The sequence below is a fragment of the Phalacrocorax aristotelis genome, chromosome Z (genome assembly GCF_949628215.1).
Source record: "Phalacrocorax aristotelis chromosome Z, bGulAri2.1, whole genome shotgun sequence".
NCBI classification, from domain to species: Eukaryota; Metazoa; Chordata; class Aves; order Suliformes; family Phalacrocoracidae; genus Phalacrocorax; species Phalacrocorax aristotelis.
Window position 1 is genome coordinate 24,843,345 of NC_134311.1, and position 21,447 is coordinate 24,864,791.

At 38.2% G+C, this 21,447-nt stretch overlaps 1 protein-coding gene across 1 annotated transcript in view; it reads left to right on the forward strand.

The window, feature by feature from the left end:
- ST8SIA4 (ST8 alpha-N-acetyl-neuraminide alpha-2,8-sialyltransferase 4) overlaps positions 1-21,043 on the forward strand; it is a 62,861-nt gene extending 41,818 nt beyond the window's left edge. Inside the window, exon 5 of the mRNA XM_075078378.1 lies at positions 20,131-21,043. Within this exon, the coding sequence (XP_074934479.1) occupies positions 20,131-20,413 (283 nt within the window). The 3' untranslated portion in view covers positions 20,414-21,043. The remainder of the gene's footprint in view (positions 1-20,130) is intronic.
- The last annotated feature ends 404 nt before the right edge of the window (positions 21,044-21,447 follow it).

Sequence of the window (21,447 nt, forward strand, 5' to 3'; positions counted from 1 at the left end):
TTCAGTATAAATGTGGGCACACTCACCAGAGCGGTTGGCAGAGGGGAAGTAGTGGGTGTACAAGAGTCATACTGAAACCAACAGGTGGCACAGCTTTTGCTTATATCAAAATCTTTAACTTCAGATGAAACGTAACATACAGAAGGGCTAAGAGGGCAATATCCTCCTGTTTGTTCCAGACTGCTCCTACAATGTAAAATCCATCTGTGGGCTTTGCAGACTGTTTGAAAGGTTCATGTTTGGCATGAACTTTCCAGATGAGGCCTTTCTCACCTTCAGTCTGTAAGGGGCAGAGTGTAGAAGAAGATGCAAGAGAGAGAAGGTAGGCTACAGAACATGGCTCTCAATAACAAGAAGCTTTCAGAAAGTAATCTCAGTGTTTCTTCTTATCTTCCTTTGCAGAGCTAGCAGTTATTTTAAAATCACTAAAGCAAAACCCTGAGGGTGATAAAGATAGGATCAGGGAGGGAAGCCCTCCCTCAGGGCTGCAGTGTGTGTTCTCTAAACAGTGAGGTACACATGCCTGCACCAGATGGGAAGCTGCATGGCTGCATGAAACCTCACAAGCGTAGCTGTGAGCCATGCTGTGGAGACTGTGTGCCGAGGAGATGGTGCAGCATGGCCAGCTAGAGGGGATGGCTGTAAGCTGGTGCTGGAAACAAAACACAAGGCTTGACCACTGATGGCAATGGGGATTTCTGCTGCCTGCAAGGGTATTGGCATGGGTTTTCATAAAGGAATTGATTCACTGTAGTTTTGTGGGTCTCTCTGAGCCCCCAGGGACGTTTCACAGTGGGAGCATATCCATAGAGATAATGCTGGCTGGCTGTGGAGTCAATTAGAAGGTGAGCTGAATGAATTCTGGGGAGGGAGAAGGTCATGTTTGAGAGGATATGGTCAGAGGAAGATTTGGCTGATGCATTTGGAAATCTCAACTTTCTGATGTTGTTAGTAGTGAACATCTGTCCTTTTCCTACTGAATCCATTTAGAGAGCAGTAGGCTCCTCACCTGTAAGGGTAATGCAGAAGGGCTGTTGTAGAGTGCAAAATTTCCCTGAGATTGCTGCTTTTAACTCATGAGATTGCTAAGCCATTGTTGCTATTTTGGTGTGATGATCGTCCTCTGAAACAGAGGTGAAAGAGAAGAGGAAATCTGTCTCTCTGTTTTTGTTTTCAATTTCTATAAACTTGTTTGTAATATGCAAAGCAAGTTCCGGGCATAAAATATCTGGGAAATGTGCCAAAGTGTAGACACACTTCATTTCTATAACATTGATGACTTGAAGTTGAGTAGCTTGAATTCAGACTGAAGACCTCACTTCAAATTACTGTTAATTACATGGCTGACAGTAACTTAGTAAAGCCGCTGGCAATATACCATGACTTTTTTTCATAATAGTAAGTAAGTAGCAGTAAGACAGTTAAGTTTTTGCTTAAAGGCTTTAATCAAGAAAGTGAAAAGTATTTCCTTTCCTTTTAAGAGTTTTTTAAAATGCATTTACACAGCTTTTTTCCCCCCTTTTTTTCTTTCTTTTTCTTTTTCTCTTTTTTTTTTTTATTGTACTCTTACAGCTTGGTGAACTGGCTAGATGATTTGTTTTAGGATTGTCATAATTCCTTTTTTCTTTATTTGATTCATAACAGCAGTAATAATAGTAGATACCTAGCTGCTGGATGCCTCTATTGATACATTTTGAAGTGCATGACACCCACAGAAAGAAAATAAAACAAGTTATACAACAGAGAGGACACACCCCTAAATTTTTTGGCAACTACTAGCCAACCATGATAAAGTCTCTTGTCATATTTCCCTATACTCCTTCTGAAATATGTAGCAGAAAAGAGAAATTGATGCAGAAGGCTGTCATATCAGCAAATCTCGGAGGAAGGCAAGCTAAAGACAGGAAATCTTTCTGGAGGAAAAACATCCATTTATCGCCTCACTTGAAAACCACAGGAATTTCTGTTGGAAAGTTACTGCTTGTAAAATCAGTAGTGGGTTCTGCAGCCTTTCACGCAGTTGTTATAAGTAGTTTGTTTCTGACCAAGTGTAGCAGTGACTGAAAACATTTTTTTCTTGGTCTGTTGCATGTCCATGTGAAACCAGTTGGTGGGCTTGGCAGGAATCCAGTCATATCTCATTGCTGCCCATTGGCACTGTGGTTGGCATTGTTTGCAGTGAAGCTAGAGCTTAGGATGTGAAAAGTGAGCAAAAGTTATTCTTTAAAGGCACTGGTCCTCTGGCATGTCAGTGTGTAGGCTCCTGTGTGTTGTTTAAGTGTGCTTGTCATATTTAATGGACTTGGTAAGGCAATCTGTCACTCTTGAGCTCTACATTAAGTTGTGATGCAGCAAATTGTTTCTGTTCAATCACATTCTTCAAGACATGCTTGCACATGCTTCAGTGAATGCTTTTTAACTGTTTAAAGGTTTTGTGAAATAATTTTTCAGTATCAATGCCTTTAATAAAATGCTCCATGACACAGGGCATAGTCCTCATTCTGGGATCATCTTTATAAATTTCCCCCTATTGCAGGGACACAGAACAGAATATTCCACAGCAGAGAGCAGAATGTCCCATAGTTGTGTCTTCTTGTCTTTTTTAGGGTAGATTTAACAGTTGATATAAGGTGTTGGAAAATGGGCTCTCGAGAATACAGACCTGTGGAATAGATGTTCTGGGGAACAAATAAATTATTCCAGGGTTTTCTGAAGTGGCAAAGACAGAATTTAACAACTTGAGTAGGTCCTTCCATTATTGTGTTTCTAATTCCTTAATGTACCTAGTGGAGATACTGCATTTTGTTCTTATTCCTCATATATTTGCTTTTTAATTTTCTGAATATGACAGCATTTGCATGTTTTTGAAAATAGAAAATTATTTAGCTTTTTTTCTGTTGCAGAAATTTGTTTACTGGGCATTAGCATAAGAACAGATATTCATATCAGTAGGAAAGACTAGATCTAATGGTCAAAGCTAGAATTAGTGCAAGTTATTAACTTCAATTACACTACTCCAGTAACATTCTGTTGCAGTTTTCATAGGCAACATGCTAATCAGTTGTAAGTTGTAGTAATGCGTTCATAAAATATTAAGAATTCCATAGCTTTTGAAATTACTATTTTAGAAATTTAAACCTAAGTTAGGTGTGTGTTTCAAAGCACTTAGCAATGTCCACCAGCCAGTCTGCGGCACGTAACTATTATTATAACTTTGCAGTAAAACTACATTGTTCTTTTTGCCTTACTAGCCTTTAGCTCAATTGTCAGTGGAGAGGAAAGGAAGGTTTTACAGCAGTGGTTAGCACTCAGGGAAGAGCTTTTCCTTCAGCAGAGGAGGGAGTTCTGCTTCAAAAACAAGACACAGCATGATTGTGAGTCAAAATATAAGCTTAGGCTATAAGTGTCCTAAAAACTTGAAAATCTCAATGACGTAAAACACCTGTCTTCTATGACTGCCTTCTCATTTTGCTATAAGAAAATACCATTTTTTCGATACCCTACACTTCTTTTGTCTGTCACTTCCCCATACTTCCAGTCTCTGTTTTGCCCTGTTTCCCTACCTCTACATATGGTTCTGTGTGTGAAAGAGTTTGGTAGGTAGTCTTATTTTACTGAATAGAAAATTAGTTGTGAAGGCAAGGTTAGTTCCTTTTCTAAAACTAATAAAATACTCTTGTGCCATCTCCAATCTGATGATGATTTTTCTCTTCCTCCCATTCATGCCTCTGCGTCATCACTTCTGTTTAATCCAAATTTAATGCCAATACTCCTTTTAAGGAAGTAAGTAAGTGATATTTACGATATGTGAGAGGAAACAAAGCAATTGGCTCCCTCTAAAACATACTAGTCCCATTTACTTAAAATGCAATTGCTTTATTTTGATTACTTTTGTAACTGTTTTGTTAGGATTGGGCCCAACGTGCTTTCCAGAATGGAAATCCAACCCTACTTTTCCTGCCAAAGTTTTTCATTTGCACTGTCTATATGCTTAATTTGTGTAAGCATTATTTGCTTGTGTTGAACTGTTGATTGCGGAATGGATATGTAGTGGTGCTCCAATCTTTAGTCTCTAAAGATTTACATGGAAGTCTGATTTGGTTATCCAGTTACAATGAGTTTAGAGGTCTTGACATTCCCCTAATGTATGTTTAATCACAAAGGAAAACTGCACAGCTCAGCACTACGTAAAGTCACTTTGATGAAGTCGTCTGTTCACCTAGAATAGCAGAGACATGCCCTTATTGAAGCACATTAATACGCCTTTCTCCCATTATCCTTACCATGTTCAGTGGTCAGGAGCATTAGCATTAACTCAAAATCTCTGAATATATTGCTGTTTCCAGTCATGACTGACAGAGGACTGTTGCTGTTATCACTTGCTATTATGTAGGTCTGTATGACTGTATGACAGAAGTGTCCTTCCAATCAAGGTCCTTCTGTCTCACTCAAAAACTTTGCTGGGTATTTTGCACCTTCCCCCTTGATCATAAAAGACAGCCAGGTAGTGAAAGCTTGCACTTCCACACAAACCTGCAGAGCATAGAAAGGACTGAGCTGAGCCGTCTTCTATCCAATACACAGACTATTTGTTTATGAAGTTCCAACTAGGTGTTTCTTTCCAATTGTATTGTAGGAAATTGAGATATACTTGTGTAACAGAGGGTACAGCATTAATGAAAAGGTGTCATGTTAGATTATGTAGATGAAACCCAAACTCTACTGAAACAAATCAGAATACACTTATGAACTTCCATATAATTGAGATAGCACCTTTTGCTTTAACCTAGCCTTTATAGGGTTAGCATTTGGAGAGGAAGAAAGTTGAAGGGGAGAAAGAGAAAGCTTGCTAAATTAGTACATTGACAAGTCAAGGAAAAGTCAGGGACAAGTACATTGACAAGTCAGGGAAGGGTCTGGAGAGCAGGTCTTATGAGGAGAGGCTGAGGGAACTGGGGTTTAGCCTGGAGGAGACTGAGGGGAGACCTTGTTGCGCTCTACAACTACCTGAAAGGAGGTTGTAGCGAGGCGGGTGTTGGTCTCTTCTCCCAGGTCACTAGCGATAGAACAAGAGGAAACTGCTTAAAGGTGCATCAGGGGAGGTTTAGACTGGATATTAGGAAAAATTTCTTCACCAAAAGGGTTGTCAAGCATTGGAACAGGCTGCCCGGAGCGGTGGTGGAGTTGCCATCCCTGGAGGTATTTAAAAGGCATGTAAATGTGATACTTCAGGGCCCGGTTTAGGAGACATGGTAGTGTTGGGTTGACGGTTGGTCTTGATGATCCTGGAGGTCTTTTCCAACCTTAATGATTCTATGGTTCTAAGTTTTGAATGGGAGCATCCATTAGTCAGTTTTTATCTGTACTTTGTAGCTATGCACATAGGAAAACTGTCTTCTGTGAATTCATGCAGAAAGAATGAAACATAGGAAAAAGGACTATCAGATTATGGCAAATAGTTATTTGGGTTTGGTAATCAACTTGTTGGTTCTATGTTTTTTCCTAGTTAATTAACTACTTTGTCTTTTGTGCTGTTTTCTCATCATTTCTACTGTACCTTGTAAAAGACTTGTATTAGCTTAAATTTGTTTTGCATTAGCTTAAATTTGACTGTGAATCGTCTGAACACATGTCCCATCTTCCATTTCAAATCCTCATAAATTCATATATATGCTTTATGGTCACATATTTTTTCACCTAAGCATCACTCTGTTCAAGTGTTCTCCAACATTTTTTTAAAGTTTTATCTCAGTCCTCAGTATTTCCATATGTGTAAACAGTTCCATGGGGCAAAAATGAAATATATGAAGAAATTGTTGTATTCACTATTGAAAGTGTAAGGCAAAAAAAATCCCATTAATGCCAGCAGGTTTTAACCAATGTATAATTAAAAATAATTTAATTGATGCAGGTTCTGTCTATATTAATAAAAAACTAGATTGTTTTGAGCTTATAGACTGACACATTGACTTCTATCTTGTAAGTGTGAAGGTAGTTCATTCATTTATAATGTCTGTAGCGGGACCAAAACAACTAATTTATGCAATTTTATTATTTATCACTGGTGGATTCTAGTTTATGGCCACAAATTGAAAAAAAATACAAGTTTTTTTGAACAGCTCAGAATTTATTAACCTGAAGGAAACATCAACATATCTTCATATCTTTGTATATAAGCTAGCAATATATGCTCGCAGCCCAGAAAGCCAGTCATATCCTGGGCTGCACCACAAGAAGCGTGGCCAGCAGGTCAAAGGAGGTGTTCCTCCCCCTCTGCTCTGCTGTCATGAGACCCCCACCTGGAGTGCTCCATCCAGCTCTGGAGTCCCCAGTACAAGATAGATGTCAGCCTGTGGGATCAGGTCCAGCAAAGGGCCAGGAAAATAGTCAGAGGGCTGGAACACCTCTCCAGTGAAGAAAGGCTGAGAAGGTTGGGGTTGTTTAGCCTGGAGAAGAGAAGACTCCAGGGAGGCTTTATTGCAGCCTTTCAATATACGAAGAGGGCTTATTAAAAAGACGGGCCTTTTTACCAAGGCCTCTAGTAGAGGACAATGGGCTATGGTTTTGAACTGAAAGAAAGTAGCTTTAGATTAGAGAGAAGGAAGAAATTTTTTACAATGAGGGTGGTGAGACACTGCAACAGGTTCCCTAGAGAATTTGTGGATGCCCCAGAAGTGTTCCAGGTCAGTTTGAATGGTTTTTTTAGCAAGCTGATTTAGTGAAATATGTCTCCACCCACAGCAGGGGAGTTGGACTAGGTGAGCTTTAAAGATCCCTCCCAACCCAAATAATTCCATGATTCTATAATTTATAGAATTCTGTATTTTGCTCTATTTTCTCTATTAGAAGAATATGTAATTGTCTAAGTATGTCACAGAAATAAGGTTTATGTGAAATACCTCACTGAAAGATCTATCTCTTTCCACCAGACCTCAGGAAGGAGCTGATTTGCCAGAATAGAGAACCTTTTATCTGACTTTTGTCATGGTTTAGCCCCAGTCAGCAACCCAGCACCACGCAGCTGCTTGCTCACTCGCCCCTGGTGGGACGGGGGAGAGAATCCGAAGCGTAAAAGTAAGGCAACACATGGGTTGTGATAAAGACAGTTTAATAGGTAAAGCAAAAGCTGCACGCAGAGGCAAAGCAGAACGAGGAATTCATTCACCACTTCCCATGGGCAGGCAGGTGTTCAGCCGTCTCCAGCAAAGCAGGGTTCCATCACACGTAATGGTTACTTGGGAAGACAAGAAAACATAACTCCAAACATCCCCCCTTCCTCCTTCTTCTCCCAGCTTTATATATTAAGCATGATGTCATATGGTGTGGGATATCGCGTTGGTCAGTTGGGGTCAGCTGTCCTGGCTGTGTCCCCTCCCAGCTTCTTGTGCACCCGGCAGAGCATGGGGAGCTGAAAAAGTCCTTGACCCGTGTAAGCGCTACTTAGCAACAACTAAAACGTCTCCACATTATCACCATTGTTTCCAGCAAAAATCCAAAACATGGCCCCATGCTGGCTACTACGAAGAAATATAACTCCATCCCATCTGAAACCAGGACAGCTTTCTTAGTCTGTAAAATATACTCTAGGTCTATGTGAGTGCACCTTTGCTGTGTGCCTGTGTGAACATCTAGTGCACCTGTAATCTCTAAAAAAATTATTCATAACGGACTTATTTTAAAGTGAGGATATGTTTCACTCTTTAAAATGGTTTTGTGCATGAATTGAAGGAACAATGCTTTTCAGCAGAGGCATGTACTGTGCTAGAATAACTCAGCTGATGACTCTTGCTTCATGACTCTGAAGCAAGGATAATTGTTGCTGTGCAACAGAAGACTAAACACTTCTACTGTCAAAGGGTCAGTGTTTTTTTTGGTGTAAATGGATTCCTATGGGCTTAAATGACTATAAAAAATACATTTATGGATATCCTTTGTAAATTTTGGTAGCTACATAAGTAGCATCTACTCTCCCTTTCTGTCCTGTAGTGTAAGGTATCACAAAGAATATTTCTAACTACCCAAGCAGCAGATCAGTTTTCTGAGTTGGAGGAAGACAACAGCCTGGGCAAACTGAGCTTGCTTGGAGCAGCAGGGGACACTGACTGGTGGTGGGCAGGGAGAGAGATCATGACTTGTTACAGAAATAACAAGTGCAGGTGGAGCTCTAATGTTGGGGCCTGAGACAGTGAGTCATTTCTGTGGATTAAAAGTCAGTGAAAAGAGAAGTGATTGAAGTGACTTCCCAGAAGCTTGAATATTTTGAGAAAGGAGGAGGTGAAAAGGAGCTGTGAAAAGCCCCGTTCTGGTTTTTCTGTGATAATGCTGATCAGTTAAGCACAGCCTAAAGACTAAGGTGTCCCATAGATGTCAGCCAAAGGTTTGCTCAGCAAACTTATTTTAAAAGTTGTCATGAATGGGACTTGCATTGTGAGAAAAGCATGAAAATAAAGTAAGAGAAGATGCATCTTACCTCGCTGCTGAAAAAAAAAAGTGTGGCTAATTGTAGGTTACAGTGTATAAATGATCTGGAAGACCAACGATAAGCAGGAAGAAAAGCTGTTCTACCAAAAGTAAATAACAAAAGTGACCTTGGTTTCCGGAAGCTGTTAAGGGAATGTTGAATGGACTAAAGCTTAGGACCTGAGAACTTTTAATACAGGTTCTCAGATGCATAAAAGAGCTTGTTAAGTAGGTCTTAAAAATAATATGTCGGCATTAGAGGATGTGCATGCATTCCAGCCTTACTTCTTTTTCTTCTTTGTCTCCATTATTTACTTACTTTGTTCTTTGTAATGACAATCAAATCATGACAATGGCAAGTCTGATGTAGCTATCCTGCTAACATCAGATCTGCAGTCGTCCTTTCCTGATGAGCGCTAAACCCAGCCTATGTTACCGGGCAAGAGTTGGCACCTTTTCTCATGATCTCCCTTCCTGACAGATATGTAGTCTCTGATGAGAATCAAGGGGTATCACCTTCAGTATTTAAAAAAATGTGCTGTTTCTTTTTCAAGTACAGTAGGTCAGTTTTGGTGAGAGACCTCAAAGAATTGATCAAATATGCTAATTGCAGTCTTCAGGAAATATCTTGGAAACTGTTTCTATAACCTTTTAAGTCAATAGTTGTAATCAGGTGTCTCTACATTAGTGTTTCGAGTCAGAAGGCATTTTTTAAGTAAATGTCCTGATCATTCTCTTTTACTGTTCTTTATGTTATGAAAACATCTTAAAACACATGATTTTCAGATTAAAATAAACTGGGGCATTCCTGTGGCTCACCAAGTACACCCCAACTCTGTAGTGAAAAAAGGCTGTAATGGTTATGGTGTGGACATTTTGTGCTCAGCACCACCTGTCTTATCCTACAGAGCAACTCCTAATGGTCCTCACTGCTTGCTAATGTAGCCCTAGTCACTGACTCCAGGGGGAGCAAAAATCTAGGTACCTTTCTTTGGGAACATTTTAAGTACCCTTTTGGGAAGCCCACTCTGCTTTTGAGTGGTGGTACAACTGTGGAGCATTGCAAGGCAGATATAATTCTAAAAAACAATTTTATACCTTGCATTGTAATATTGGTTATGTTATAGCAGTAAACATAATACATGGTAAAGACAGAACAGTTTGCCCACCCCAAAAAAAAGAAACCAAGCCTAGCTCTACACTTCCATAGTTACGATCGATTTTAAGGATGGATTCTGGTATAAGGCATTCTGAGACCATGTGATTTGGCAGAAACTGTTGCTTAAAAATGTTAATTAGATTTTTGGTACCGAACGATATTCTGTAATTTTACTTTTGCAAGTGTTTAAACTCACTTAACTTTTTTGATGCTTTACACTAAAGTATTTATACATCTGTTAGTATCTGACTTGAGAATTATATCAAGGAGTACTCACATAAGAGTTTAAACCATTTTATCAAGAAATATCTTCTAGCAATCTAATTACCATAGCATTTTCACACTGAAGGCAATTCAAAACATTTGGCAGCCCAGTACAACGTACATAACACTCAAATTGAAAGTGAATCAGATTCCTCATGTTTAATATCCTTGGCAATCCCATGTCCCTTATCTTTGAACAAGTTATTTTTAAACACAGTTATATCAGTGTATAAGTCAATTTAGCCACTTGAGAGTACTTGTACAAAGGGTTACAAGTGTGGACCTTCACTGATACTGTCCCTTAAAAGAAATCAATATGTATTTTCAAAAAAGCTATTAATGTACATGCAAAATAGATTTAGAAATGCAGTAAACAATTTTATTTTTTGCTCTCAGAGTACCTGTACTCAGCTAGTGTCAAAATAATAATAGTACCTCTATGAATCATCAGATAAGTTATGTTGCTGGTTTGATCATTAGTATATTGCTCATGGAATGAAAGCAAAACATTTTCAATCATACCTTGGCTGTCTTTTGAAAAAAGATGTAACTTTCTTACTTTGACGTGTTTGGCACTTTGGAAGTTGCGTCAATTCTCTTTTCACAGGAGCTCTTGGAGACATTTCTTCTTAGTGCTATGTGTAACTTACTACTGCAAAAGAAAAGATATATAGGCCTGCGCTAGGATCTCTGCACTCCAGTTGCTTTCACTTAGCCTAAAGATTGAACTCTAATATAAAATATGACTTTGCAGTCTGGTTCTTCATGGACCTTCTGGAAAAGATTAGTACACTATTACTATTTACACTGATGGTAACTATTTTCATCAGCAAAATCCAAAGTGAACTAGCTGTTAAACCATTGTTTTCTTTCCCACGTACAGTCTTGTCTTTTTTTTTGATCTGGTGACTGTTGAAATACATTTTGTACAAGCAGTTTTGTGTACAAGCATAAGTATTCAGGGAGACAGCTTGGATTTTTCTAAAATTTAGAATTTTGGTCATACAGTTCATGTTCTGGAACTCCTTTGTCGGGACAGCAGTGAGCAGAGTGCCAGGTACATTAGAGCTAAGCTTTGCAGAGGTGTGGGTAGCGTGACCACCTCTCAGCCTTGTAAGAAGAGCTTGGTCTTGTAGGTGTGCTCTGAGGAGGCCCTGTGTCTGTTAAAAATCAGTTGTAACACAGATGCACTGCTATTTTCTTCCAGAAGTTCCTTAAGCAGATAGGAGAGATGATGGCTCTCATTCTCCTTTTGTACTGCAGCACAGGCACAGGGTACATAGCACCTGCAAAGGCTTAAACTTGCCTCCTCCACTGTCTGACCAGATTGAGGCCCATGTTTTCTGCAGTCATGCTCTGCCTTGTTTCTGTTGGGGGCTTTTCTAGGGAAAGGGATGTCATCTCTCTGTCCTGCTGGAACACTTCTACTTTAAAATCAAAACGTGGGCAATTTTGAAAGTCTGTGTTTATGAAGGAAGAATCAAGGACTCTGCATCATGGGATTTTATATTTTGAAACTAATGATGGCTTAACTTAAGAAGCTGCTGTCAGTCGTTCAGCTAGGACTAAACCATGGGTCTTTTCCTTTGGATGAATGCTTTTATAAAATGGTTAACGAGATTTATTCATCCTGTGATTTCCTTCTAAACCTAGGTAAATAATTTCTCTTAGATGAAAACTGAAGGAGCTAGTGCGGATTCAAATACAATAATTATGTCTGGAATGGACATCAGGAGATCACCTAGCCCAACTTCCAACTATTAGGTAAAAAGGTTATCACAAGTTTTTTCCTCCAGACTCCATATAAATAAAAGTATTCTGATAGCTTGTAAATCTAACATAAGTGGGACAGAAGTTGAGAGATGTTTCCAGTCTTAAACATATCCTGTTAATTAATCCTGAAGGCTTTCTCCTTCATATGTAGGCCTTACTGCCCCATTCTTCCACATATTTTACAGGGCATTTGGCTTATGGCTGTGGAGGATTCCTGTTGTTACACCGAAATCTTTTCATATATGAGAAAAGAGTTCTTATGCTTAACTGGTCTTAACTTTAGCAAGCGTTTCTTAAGTCACTGGCAACAGAAAGGCAATGTTATGCTATATTTTGATACTTCTTTATCCTTAGCAGACCCTTTTTCTATTGAGGTGATTTTCCAAAAGTTGATTAAAGATGCTTTGGGGGCAGATCATGCTACAGCAATGGTGCAAAGCAGAATAGTCTCATACACAAAGGAAGCTGAACCATTGTTTTAAGGCATATAAAAGTGAGCTTCAATATATTCTTAATTATTCTACCATAGCTAGTAAAGACTATGCTCACAGTGGTTAAAACTCTCTGCAGTCGTGGTAACACTGAATGGCAGCTTGCTGGCCGTGCTCTCATTTAGCTGTGGCAGTGCAAGGTATGTAACATGACTGCGTTCACCATTGATATCACTGGTCTTTTCTTTCTCTTTCTAAGGAATATTGCCAAGCACAGTCCAAACTCTGGAGTGATCTTTGAAATCTGCTTTATAAGCAAGAATTAGAGAGGTAAAGGGGGGGTAAAAAAAAAAGGAACCAAAAAAACCCCCTTAAAGTTAATGTAGTGAATTAAGTTTGCTAAAAAAAGCAAATGACAGTTTTGGGAAGTGTTTCAGCTCTTCATGTAGTGCATTATTCTGTTTATTGAAATGGATTTTGTGCATGCTCTTTCAAAATATTGTACATTGAAAACTGTAAAGTAGATATACGCAAACACTCAGCAGTGTTTCTGTGCTGGCTGTCACACTCTGAGTGTTATTGTTCACACTTTAATTCTTTCACACCCTGGATTCCTCATGCAGCCTGCTGCCCAAGGCATATCTCAGTAAGAAAGGGACAAATAATGCATTTTTAATTAATATATTCATATAAATTGAGAGGGTTAATTTGAAGGGTTGTTCATATTGTTGATGTGGTTAATCCCACTGAAGGCATGAAAGCATTAGCAAAGGCTTTATTCTTTTCTGAGTTGGAGGAAGTTATTTTAGCTAACACCTTATAGAGAAAGCTGACGCTAGATCTGAGAACATAGAAGTGGCTGTTTAAGTAGATCCCTCTCTAGCCTGTTGTCTTACTGATGCCAGATGCCAACGCAGAGGCTTAGAATAGAAGTTAGAAATGGAGTAAATGTCAAGTGGTTATGCTGTGATATGTGCTCCCACGGCCAGCAGCTAAGCAAACCCTTGAGAAGAAGCTTCATCTCCACCTCTGTGTTTGTGAACTTTAACAATTTTTATCTTTTTAGTCAGTTGGCCATTGTAATCCAAAACATAGTTTTGCAGTAAAGTCCACTGTTCAATGGTGTGTTGTATGAAAAAGCACTTGCATTTGTTTATTTTAGTCCTACCACTGAATAACTTCACTGGGTCCATAGTTTTTATATTACAGTGCTTGTGTTAAAGTAGTAATTAAATCCCCATTTGCCTTCTTTACACACTACATAATTTTGGAGCTTTCTGCTGTATCCCTGCTTAGTTGTCTCTTTTTCCAGCTCCTCAGTTTACTGTTTTCTCACACAGAAGTTGCTTTATTCTTCTGATAACCTATGTTGCTTTTCTGTCTTGTCCTGTTCTACAGTATTTTGAGAGTGTAGCCAAGACAATATACATCCTCTAGCTTCTCCCACTGACAGACGCACTAGAGTAACTCTGAAATTATTTGTCTTCTTTCTCACAATCTTTTGTCCCTACCTTACTTCTTATTAATGCTAATGTTTTAATTTTTACGATACCGTATAGGATACCTCATAAAGGTCTTTTAAAAAATAGTTTCTTCATGTAATGGCTGTAGAAGAAACAGAATTTCAGCGACAGGCAAGTGTGTATGAGTGAGTTTACTTGGAGATCAACTTGCTACTCAGTGAAGAGAGTATCTTGGTATACAATCTTTTGGAGCTATTCAGGATTATAACGTATATGTTTCCTCAGATTTAGTCCTGTCCAGAGAAAGGAGTTGAAATATACATTGAAACATACACCATCGGATTGTGATCTCATAGTTAGAAATCTTATGGAATTTGTAGATATAGCAAAGAAAGATGTTGAATATGCTGAATTGTCTGTTGTTTGAATGTAGCCCATCATATCAGGTTTTCCTTGTCTGAGACAACATATACCATTTTGAGAACCTTGGGAACTGGGAAAGCACATCTCATGTTTTAATCTAGTCAAAAGTCACCAATTCCACAGTGGCAGAGTAAGAAATTGTCATTTGAATTGCCTAGTATCCATTTAATGTAACAAAGATCAGCATCAATTGTTGCATATATTAGTCATCGTAACAGAGTCTTGTCAGAAGATCATTTTAACATTAACTATTTTTAAAACAGGCGTTTATGGTTTTATGTGTTTATTTGAATTTAATTGTGGTCAATAGCTGCAAGAAGTCATTATCTGGTAGCAACATGCTATTAAATTAATATTTCTTCTGCAATCATGCTGATAGCAGTACGTTCCATTTTTATAAATGTAAAGGTATCTTGCTAGATATAGGTGAAAGTCTGGTGTTTCTGACTGTAGGTTAAACCGTAGGTGGTACTTTGATCTGGCAGAAACAGGTTCTGTATTTTTAAAGGCCAAAATATGGACGTTCCATAAACGCTAGGACAAATATAAGTGCCAAAGCAATCTTGTAAGTGGTTATGGATGTAAAAAAATTGACGTATCTCATAATCATCAGGGCAGACTTTTACATCTTTAATTGCTTTTCTTACAGTTTTCAGCTGTATAAGGGCTTTTTCCACTCATACTCCTTTCCTTCATGGTTCCATTAATTTTTCCAGATCATTACAAATCCTATCAATTTACTGCTGACACAAGTCTTAAGACCACATTGCACCTGATTTTTAACTGGTACTGCATTGTAACTGTTTCAGAGCCCAGTGGTGAATAATTGGTTACAACTATTTAAGTGTTGTACCTATGACTGGGGGCAATCGTTTTACCAGAAGGTTACTCTTGATCAAAGAAGGAATGCTTTATATGACATTCTGCTCACACTCTGTTTTCCATTTGGTTTCTCTTTATTTCAGATATCTTTCATACAAGGTTGTGTTAAATAGTTTGAGGTCAGGTGAGGTTAAGAAAAGATGAACGTTTGTGAGGATTGAAAGGCACAGTAAAATGTTATAAAAAATAGAAGTATACTCAAATGTATATTTAGAAGTCCAAAGCACAAGTAGACTGAGAATTTGTTGAGATCAACAGATTCTTAAATTCTTACTTTCCAGTAAGAGATCCTTCTCATTCTGATGGACATACAGGAAGTGTGGGACTGGTGGTTCCTGGCAGAGAGAAGTTTTTTGGTTTCTGCTTCTTTACTTGTGGTGGAAAGCCTTCTAGCAGCTCCTGGGATGGCAATCTCCTTGAGATTTTGGCATGCAAATATCTCAAATTATAAACATGTTACAATAAAGGTATCTATAGTTTGCCCTATTGACTGATATGGAGTTTATGACCAGTTCTAATGTCCACAAGCACCTCTGAAGAAGTACCACCTTAGGTGTTTTTGCCAGCCTTTGTGGGCAAGTCTCTGCATAACTTACATTTCCTGTTTGTTAAATTGTGTCTTATGTTTTTTCCTCAAATTAGTCAGGCTTATTTTATGTTTTTAGACTTATCCTCTACTTTCCACCCATGGTATATGCAACTCTCTGTTGATGGAGAACTATTGATGGCTACTGATTATAGTTTTCAAGCCAGTTTTTCTTCTAGATAGTAGGAAACTGTAATATTTTACTACAAAGTCATGGTTTTTAGCTTGCTTATATTAGAATGAAAATAAGCTTCCACAAGAAAATGTCAAAATCTTTTCATTTCTAACAGAAACAATAAGAAATTGTATGTTGTCATTGTGAAAAAGAAAAGAATACGATTTAATTGACAAAGATAAGCCCCTTTTAAAAGGGACTTGCTTCACAAAGAAGTAGTAGTGCACTTATTACTAAGTTTAGCTGGTAAAATAACTGAGAATTTTATAAACATCCTATACTTTGTGTGTGAGAGGAGAGCAGTGGATATCATAAACATCAGTGGTAGCAAGGCTTTTGGCACTGTCTCCCACAATATTCTTGCTTGCAGGTTAGGATATTGTCATCTGGATGACTGGACAACTAGATGGATCAAAGTCTAGCTGGATGATTGAGCTGGGTGCATAGGCCAACAGGAGCCTCATGAAATTTAGCAAGGACAAATGTGGAGTCCCGTATCTGGGAAGGGGTAACCCTTGCAGCAGTGCAGGCTGGGGGCTGACTGAACGGTGAGGATCAACTCTGCTGGAAAGAACCTGGGCATCTTGGCAGGCAGTGAGAAGAGCACAAGCCATCAGTGCTCCCTGGCAGCAAAGGGCCAAAAACATCTGGGGCTGTATTGACAGGAGCATAGCTGGTCAAGTGACGAGAGTAATTGCCCCCTCTACTTAGCACTTGTTAGACCATATCGGGAGCACTGTGCCCTATTTTGGCTGCTGCAATACAGGAAAGATATTGGCAAGTTGAACTGGGGGTGTAGAGGTGGTTGGGCTGGAGTGCAGGCCCTCTCAGCAGTGGCTGAGGGACCCTACTTTGAGAAGGAGGTTGGACTAGAGATCTGCTGATGGCCCTTCCAGCCTGAATGATCCTGTGATTCTGGTAAAAGTCATTACTGAGATGTTTAGTTTTTATACCCACACGTCAATTTAATATCAAATTATTTTGTCTAACAAATAAGAATTTCTCCTTTAGCCTAGTTTTTATTATTATCTTAGTTAAGATAAAGAAGACTCTTTGCCAAAAATTACATTTTTATATACAGAATATTAAAAAATAATATTAAAGCATGCAAGTGTTTTATTCATGGTGTGGAACTACATGTATGAACAAGGTTTTGGTAAGATAATAGCATTAAAAAGGAGGGGGAAAATTTTTTCTTTATGCCTAAAGCATCAGAAAGTATTAAAATAGTGCTGATACAAATCCGTTATTGACAATACTTATCTACATTCTTAACAGAAATACTGAAAGGTGTCTTTGATTATTTTCACTTTTATATGTAAGATACAGTGAAACATGCAGGAAATCTTTTTGAAGTGCATATGCCCAGTAAAAAGAAAGGATTGTAGAAAAGAAATCCATATTGATAAATTCAGTAGTCTGCTTTACAGCATGGCCCCACGAAGGAGTTGTTCTATCACAGCTATGAAGAGAACAAGTGATTAGAGCACTGTAGTGGGTCACTGTGTGGCTGCAGCCTTCCACTTATGGGCTTAATAGTGTGATGCTTAAATAGCAGACTCCATTTTCTTACATGGCGACATGCACCTATTCCTTTGCAAATTAAACTTATATCTCTATCCACCCTGAAAATCAGGAATTGGTCATGGGTGAAGGTCTAGAAATTGGTTATGAGAAACAAGAAGTTCTCCTTTGGGTCTGTTTTAAGTTGCACATTGTAATCCTAGTTATACAGAAAATGAGTGCATCACAGATGAGTGGGTAAGAAGGGTATCTTTAGGCTTAAAACTAAGTTATAACAACACTCCAGAAAATGAAAGCAGGTGCAAAAATGCCATTGGTTAAAGCATTTTCAACATCTCTTAAAATCAGCCTTAACCAAGTTTCATATTAGAGTAGCTACTTGAGTGACTAAGATGACATATATTTCAGGGCCAAAATCACAAAGACTACTTACACTACACAACCAATTTTATCAATTCAAGCAGAGATTGGGAGCCAGAGATTTGCACAGATCAAATGATCTGCAGGAAACTTCAGCCTGGAGCACTGAATGCCTCTAACTCTTTTATTCATTGCATTACTGTGGGGGTTTTTTTTTTTTTTTTTTTTTTTTATCTGAAGTAGAATTGACCCCAAGTTGCAAAATTTTGATAATAAGTACAGCAAGTCCCATATTTTGAGTACAGAGTTCGGATATCTTTCTCATCTTTAAGAGAAACCAGTTAGACTTCCCTTTCGTATGATATCTGGCTGTGGCAAGCAGAAGAAAAGATTTGCTTTCATATTCTAGAATTGTGAGAGGCTCTTTGTTACATCTTATTCCTTCATTACATACTTATTGCTGTACAGAAACTCTTAAGCAAGAAGATGCGGTGTCATTTTCAAATATTTAGATCCATCTGTTTGCTATTAATTTCATTCTCTGCCATGATCATCCTATTCCTGGAAGGGTGAGATTCAGCTGGGATGATGGCAGTTGTACTGTGTAGTACCAAATGCATCAGTTTTGATTGCTGTTTGGCTAGAGACACTCATGTAGATGGCTGACTGGGTGTGATTAGAGTGGTTACTAACTTTTGAAGAGACAAATACCAGTTTCTACAAAATTGAAATAATTAGCTTTCACTTCTTTTTTGCTGTATCTGTTGTATGAAGTACCAATAATGGTTGGATTTGTTTCTTCAATAACTTTTCAATAAGTAAACATTTGCAAAAAAATAAAAATCTTCTAGATTGGAGCCTCTCTTTTGGCTTTTCTTGTTTTAAAATGTTGCAGTTTCTCAGAGTAGGAGGCAGACTCCTTAGTATCTTATTCAGAAACCTCTGTCTGAAAACTCAGGTGTACAGAAACAATGTAAAAATGATATGCCATACATTTTTCAGTTGTACACATAACCATTCCCCATTGCATTTGCTTCTTAAATATGCTTTTTACCATCCTTTTTTTTTACAGCCAAACAAAATTCTGAGTTATTCCCTCTTAGCTTTGGAGAAGCAGTCACTCAGCCTAGAGCCTTTCTGCTCACAGAGTCCTTCAGCTTTCAAAAAAGAAAATAAGAACAACGCAAAAAAAAATTATCTTTCATATGCATATGTATCTGTGATTCAAAGTAACTGAAAAGGCTGGTTTCAATCAGATGGTTATTTTTAATGTTGCACAGCATTTGATGCTTTTAAGACATTTTAAGCGTTGATAAAAGACATATTTTTGCTATCTGGTCTCATACTGCCTTTAAAGCAGTCTGGTTGTATACTCAAGAGTTCCAACCTTATTGTTATCCTGTTTAGCACAAGGCTAACCTTGGTCTGATGACACTTACCTCCCTTGACCCCCTGACTAGGCTATGGTAGAAACAATTCACAGCCTACAACTAACAAAGAATATACTGATACAATGCAATGATTCAGGTTTGTGTGGTAATGCTATGTAAGGACTTGCTTACCTCCCTTGTTTGAAGCCACTCTTTCAACAGTTTGACCAGTACAACTCCGTGTGTGGCTGCTGTTTCTCTGAACCAGCAGATTGACCAGGTTTAAGTTTCAAAATATCCTTTTTTATTTATATAAAGTGCGAACAAACTTTACATTGAATCAGGCCTGGGAGAAGCATTTTACCAGTAATAGGCTGGCACTGTTTTAATGAAGTTTTATTTTTAAAGACTGGGGAATGTAAACCAGTATTGGTGACAGATCTTGAAGGTACCAGTTTGAACTACATGCTGGAATTCAGTTCAGTTCCCATGTTCCTTCTGCACCTACCCACCATGTGCCTCTCTGAAAACTCTGCAGCTTCTAAACCCACAACCAGACACGTTACTGGCTCAGGAAGAGTGTTCTATAGCTGCAGTTGGATGTTTACTGTTGAGTACAAAACGAAACCTTTTTAAAATTATTAGTGTAAGATTTTGCTTTTCCGGAGACTGCTGTTAGCAAACAGGGAGCTTTATGTACTTACTCACAAGCAAAGTAATTATCACTTCACTTCTGTTTACTTTGGAAAGGTACATTCTTAAGGTGTTATGTTTATTGTTTCTATTTCCTTTCTGTTTAGATAGTAATCTGTGAAGTAATCACTAGGCCAATCAAATATTCAATGTAGGGCTGGCTTGATGAGGTCAACTGGATACTGCAAGAGGTCAAAGTTTATAGCAAGAGGCTGTTCCCTGATCTGGCTGAGGAGAATAACTGCGGTTTTCTAGTATTTGCAGGCATCATAACTTCTTGTTAGCGTGAAAGCCTGAACTAACTTTTAACCTTTAACTAACCAACCTTTGACTTGGCCAGCTTTTCTTCAGCACTGAGTTAAATAAGTTCTTACTACTCTTCTTCTGAGTGGAATAGAGGTGTGCCAAAGCAGTGTCATCATTTATGATCTCAGTTTGAGAGAAGAAGGAAACTCTTACTTTTTTATAGTGTAAAATGAATGCATAATCTATAAAATAAGTCTATATGGGATTTATTCAAATGCAGTTGTATGAGAGTTTCTTAATGTACTTTTTCTTTCTTTGCAGCTACTGGCTGACAAACAAGGTCCACATTAAACGACCCAGCACTGGTCTCCTCATGTATACACTTGCCACCAGATTTTGTGATGAAATTCACCTGTATGGATTTTGGCCATTCCCAAAGGATTTACATGGAAAACCAGTCAAGTATCATTATTATGATGATCTGAAGTATCGGTACTTTTCTAATGCCAGTCCTCATAGGATGCCATTAGAGTTTAAAACGTTGTATGTATTACATAACAGAGGAGCACTTAAACTAACAACAGGGAAATGCATACAGCAATAAAGCACATGTAGAGTACAATAAGAAGACCAGAACACACACTTCATCATAAGGATGTTGTGGAATGACAATGAGACTCCAGTGAAGATATGTTTCAATACCCACTAAGCCATCGGGAAAAGGAATTTTATCAGAAGTACATAACCAGCTGTTATACCTGTAAAGTGCTATGTAACTAAGCTAACTTGACTGCAAGGGTTCAAGTAAGTGCCACTTTCACTAAGAACAAAGCTTGAATGTATACTCAGTAGTGTTTACAGGATCCAGTGATACATTCGTCATGAATTAAAGAAGAATATAGCCTGCTTACTGCTGACTTGCCACTGTGGTCAGACAGCCCACAGAAGAAATCCCCAGTGGGTGGAAAACTTTATTCAGCAAATAAACCAGGCTGTGGCAGAAAATGTCATGGTGGAATCAAGTAGAGAAAGTGAAGTCCATAAGATCAAACAAGTCAGTAAATGCCTTCAGTCAGAGGACTGTTTCTGATCTTGTATTATAACCTCAGCTTTTGTTGCTATTTTTCTTATTGCTGTTGGTCGGGTTTTGTTGTTTTTAAGTATTGGAGCCCTTACAGGATTTTGAAGATGTTATGAATAATTAAAAGTGTATATCTTATGGAATTGTCTTAGGAAAAAATTCATAAGGGTGGGAGGGTAGAGGGAAACATCAAATATTTTATCAGTTGTTATTGTGTTGTATCCTGCTGTCATACAATCCTTAATGTCCCAATTGTTTTTCTAGTTACTGCTGTCAATACCCACTATGTGGAACCACTCAGAGGTCATTTTGATCCATTTTTAAAGAGAAGTTTTTCTGTTGTGTTCAAATTTGAAGACATATGAGAAGGTGCCTTTATTTTTGGTACCAAAGATTACTCTAATACACATTTTTTCCTTTCCTTGAAGACACGGTGTAGATTTAGTATGATGTTTCTTTGCTGCTGAAGGGAACATATTCTTTATGTTACTTAAATTTTTGTATTAAGCATCTCAAAGCAAAACCTCTTTACTGACTTTGCATGTAGAATTTCATTC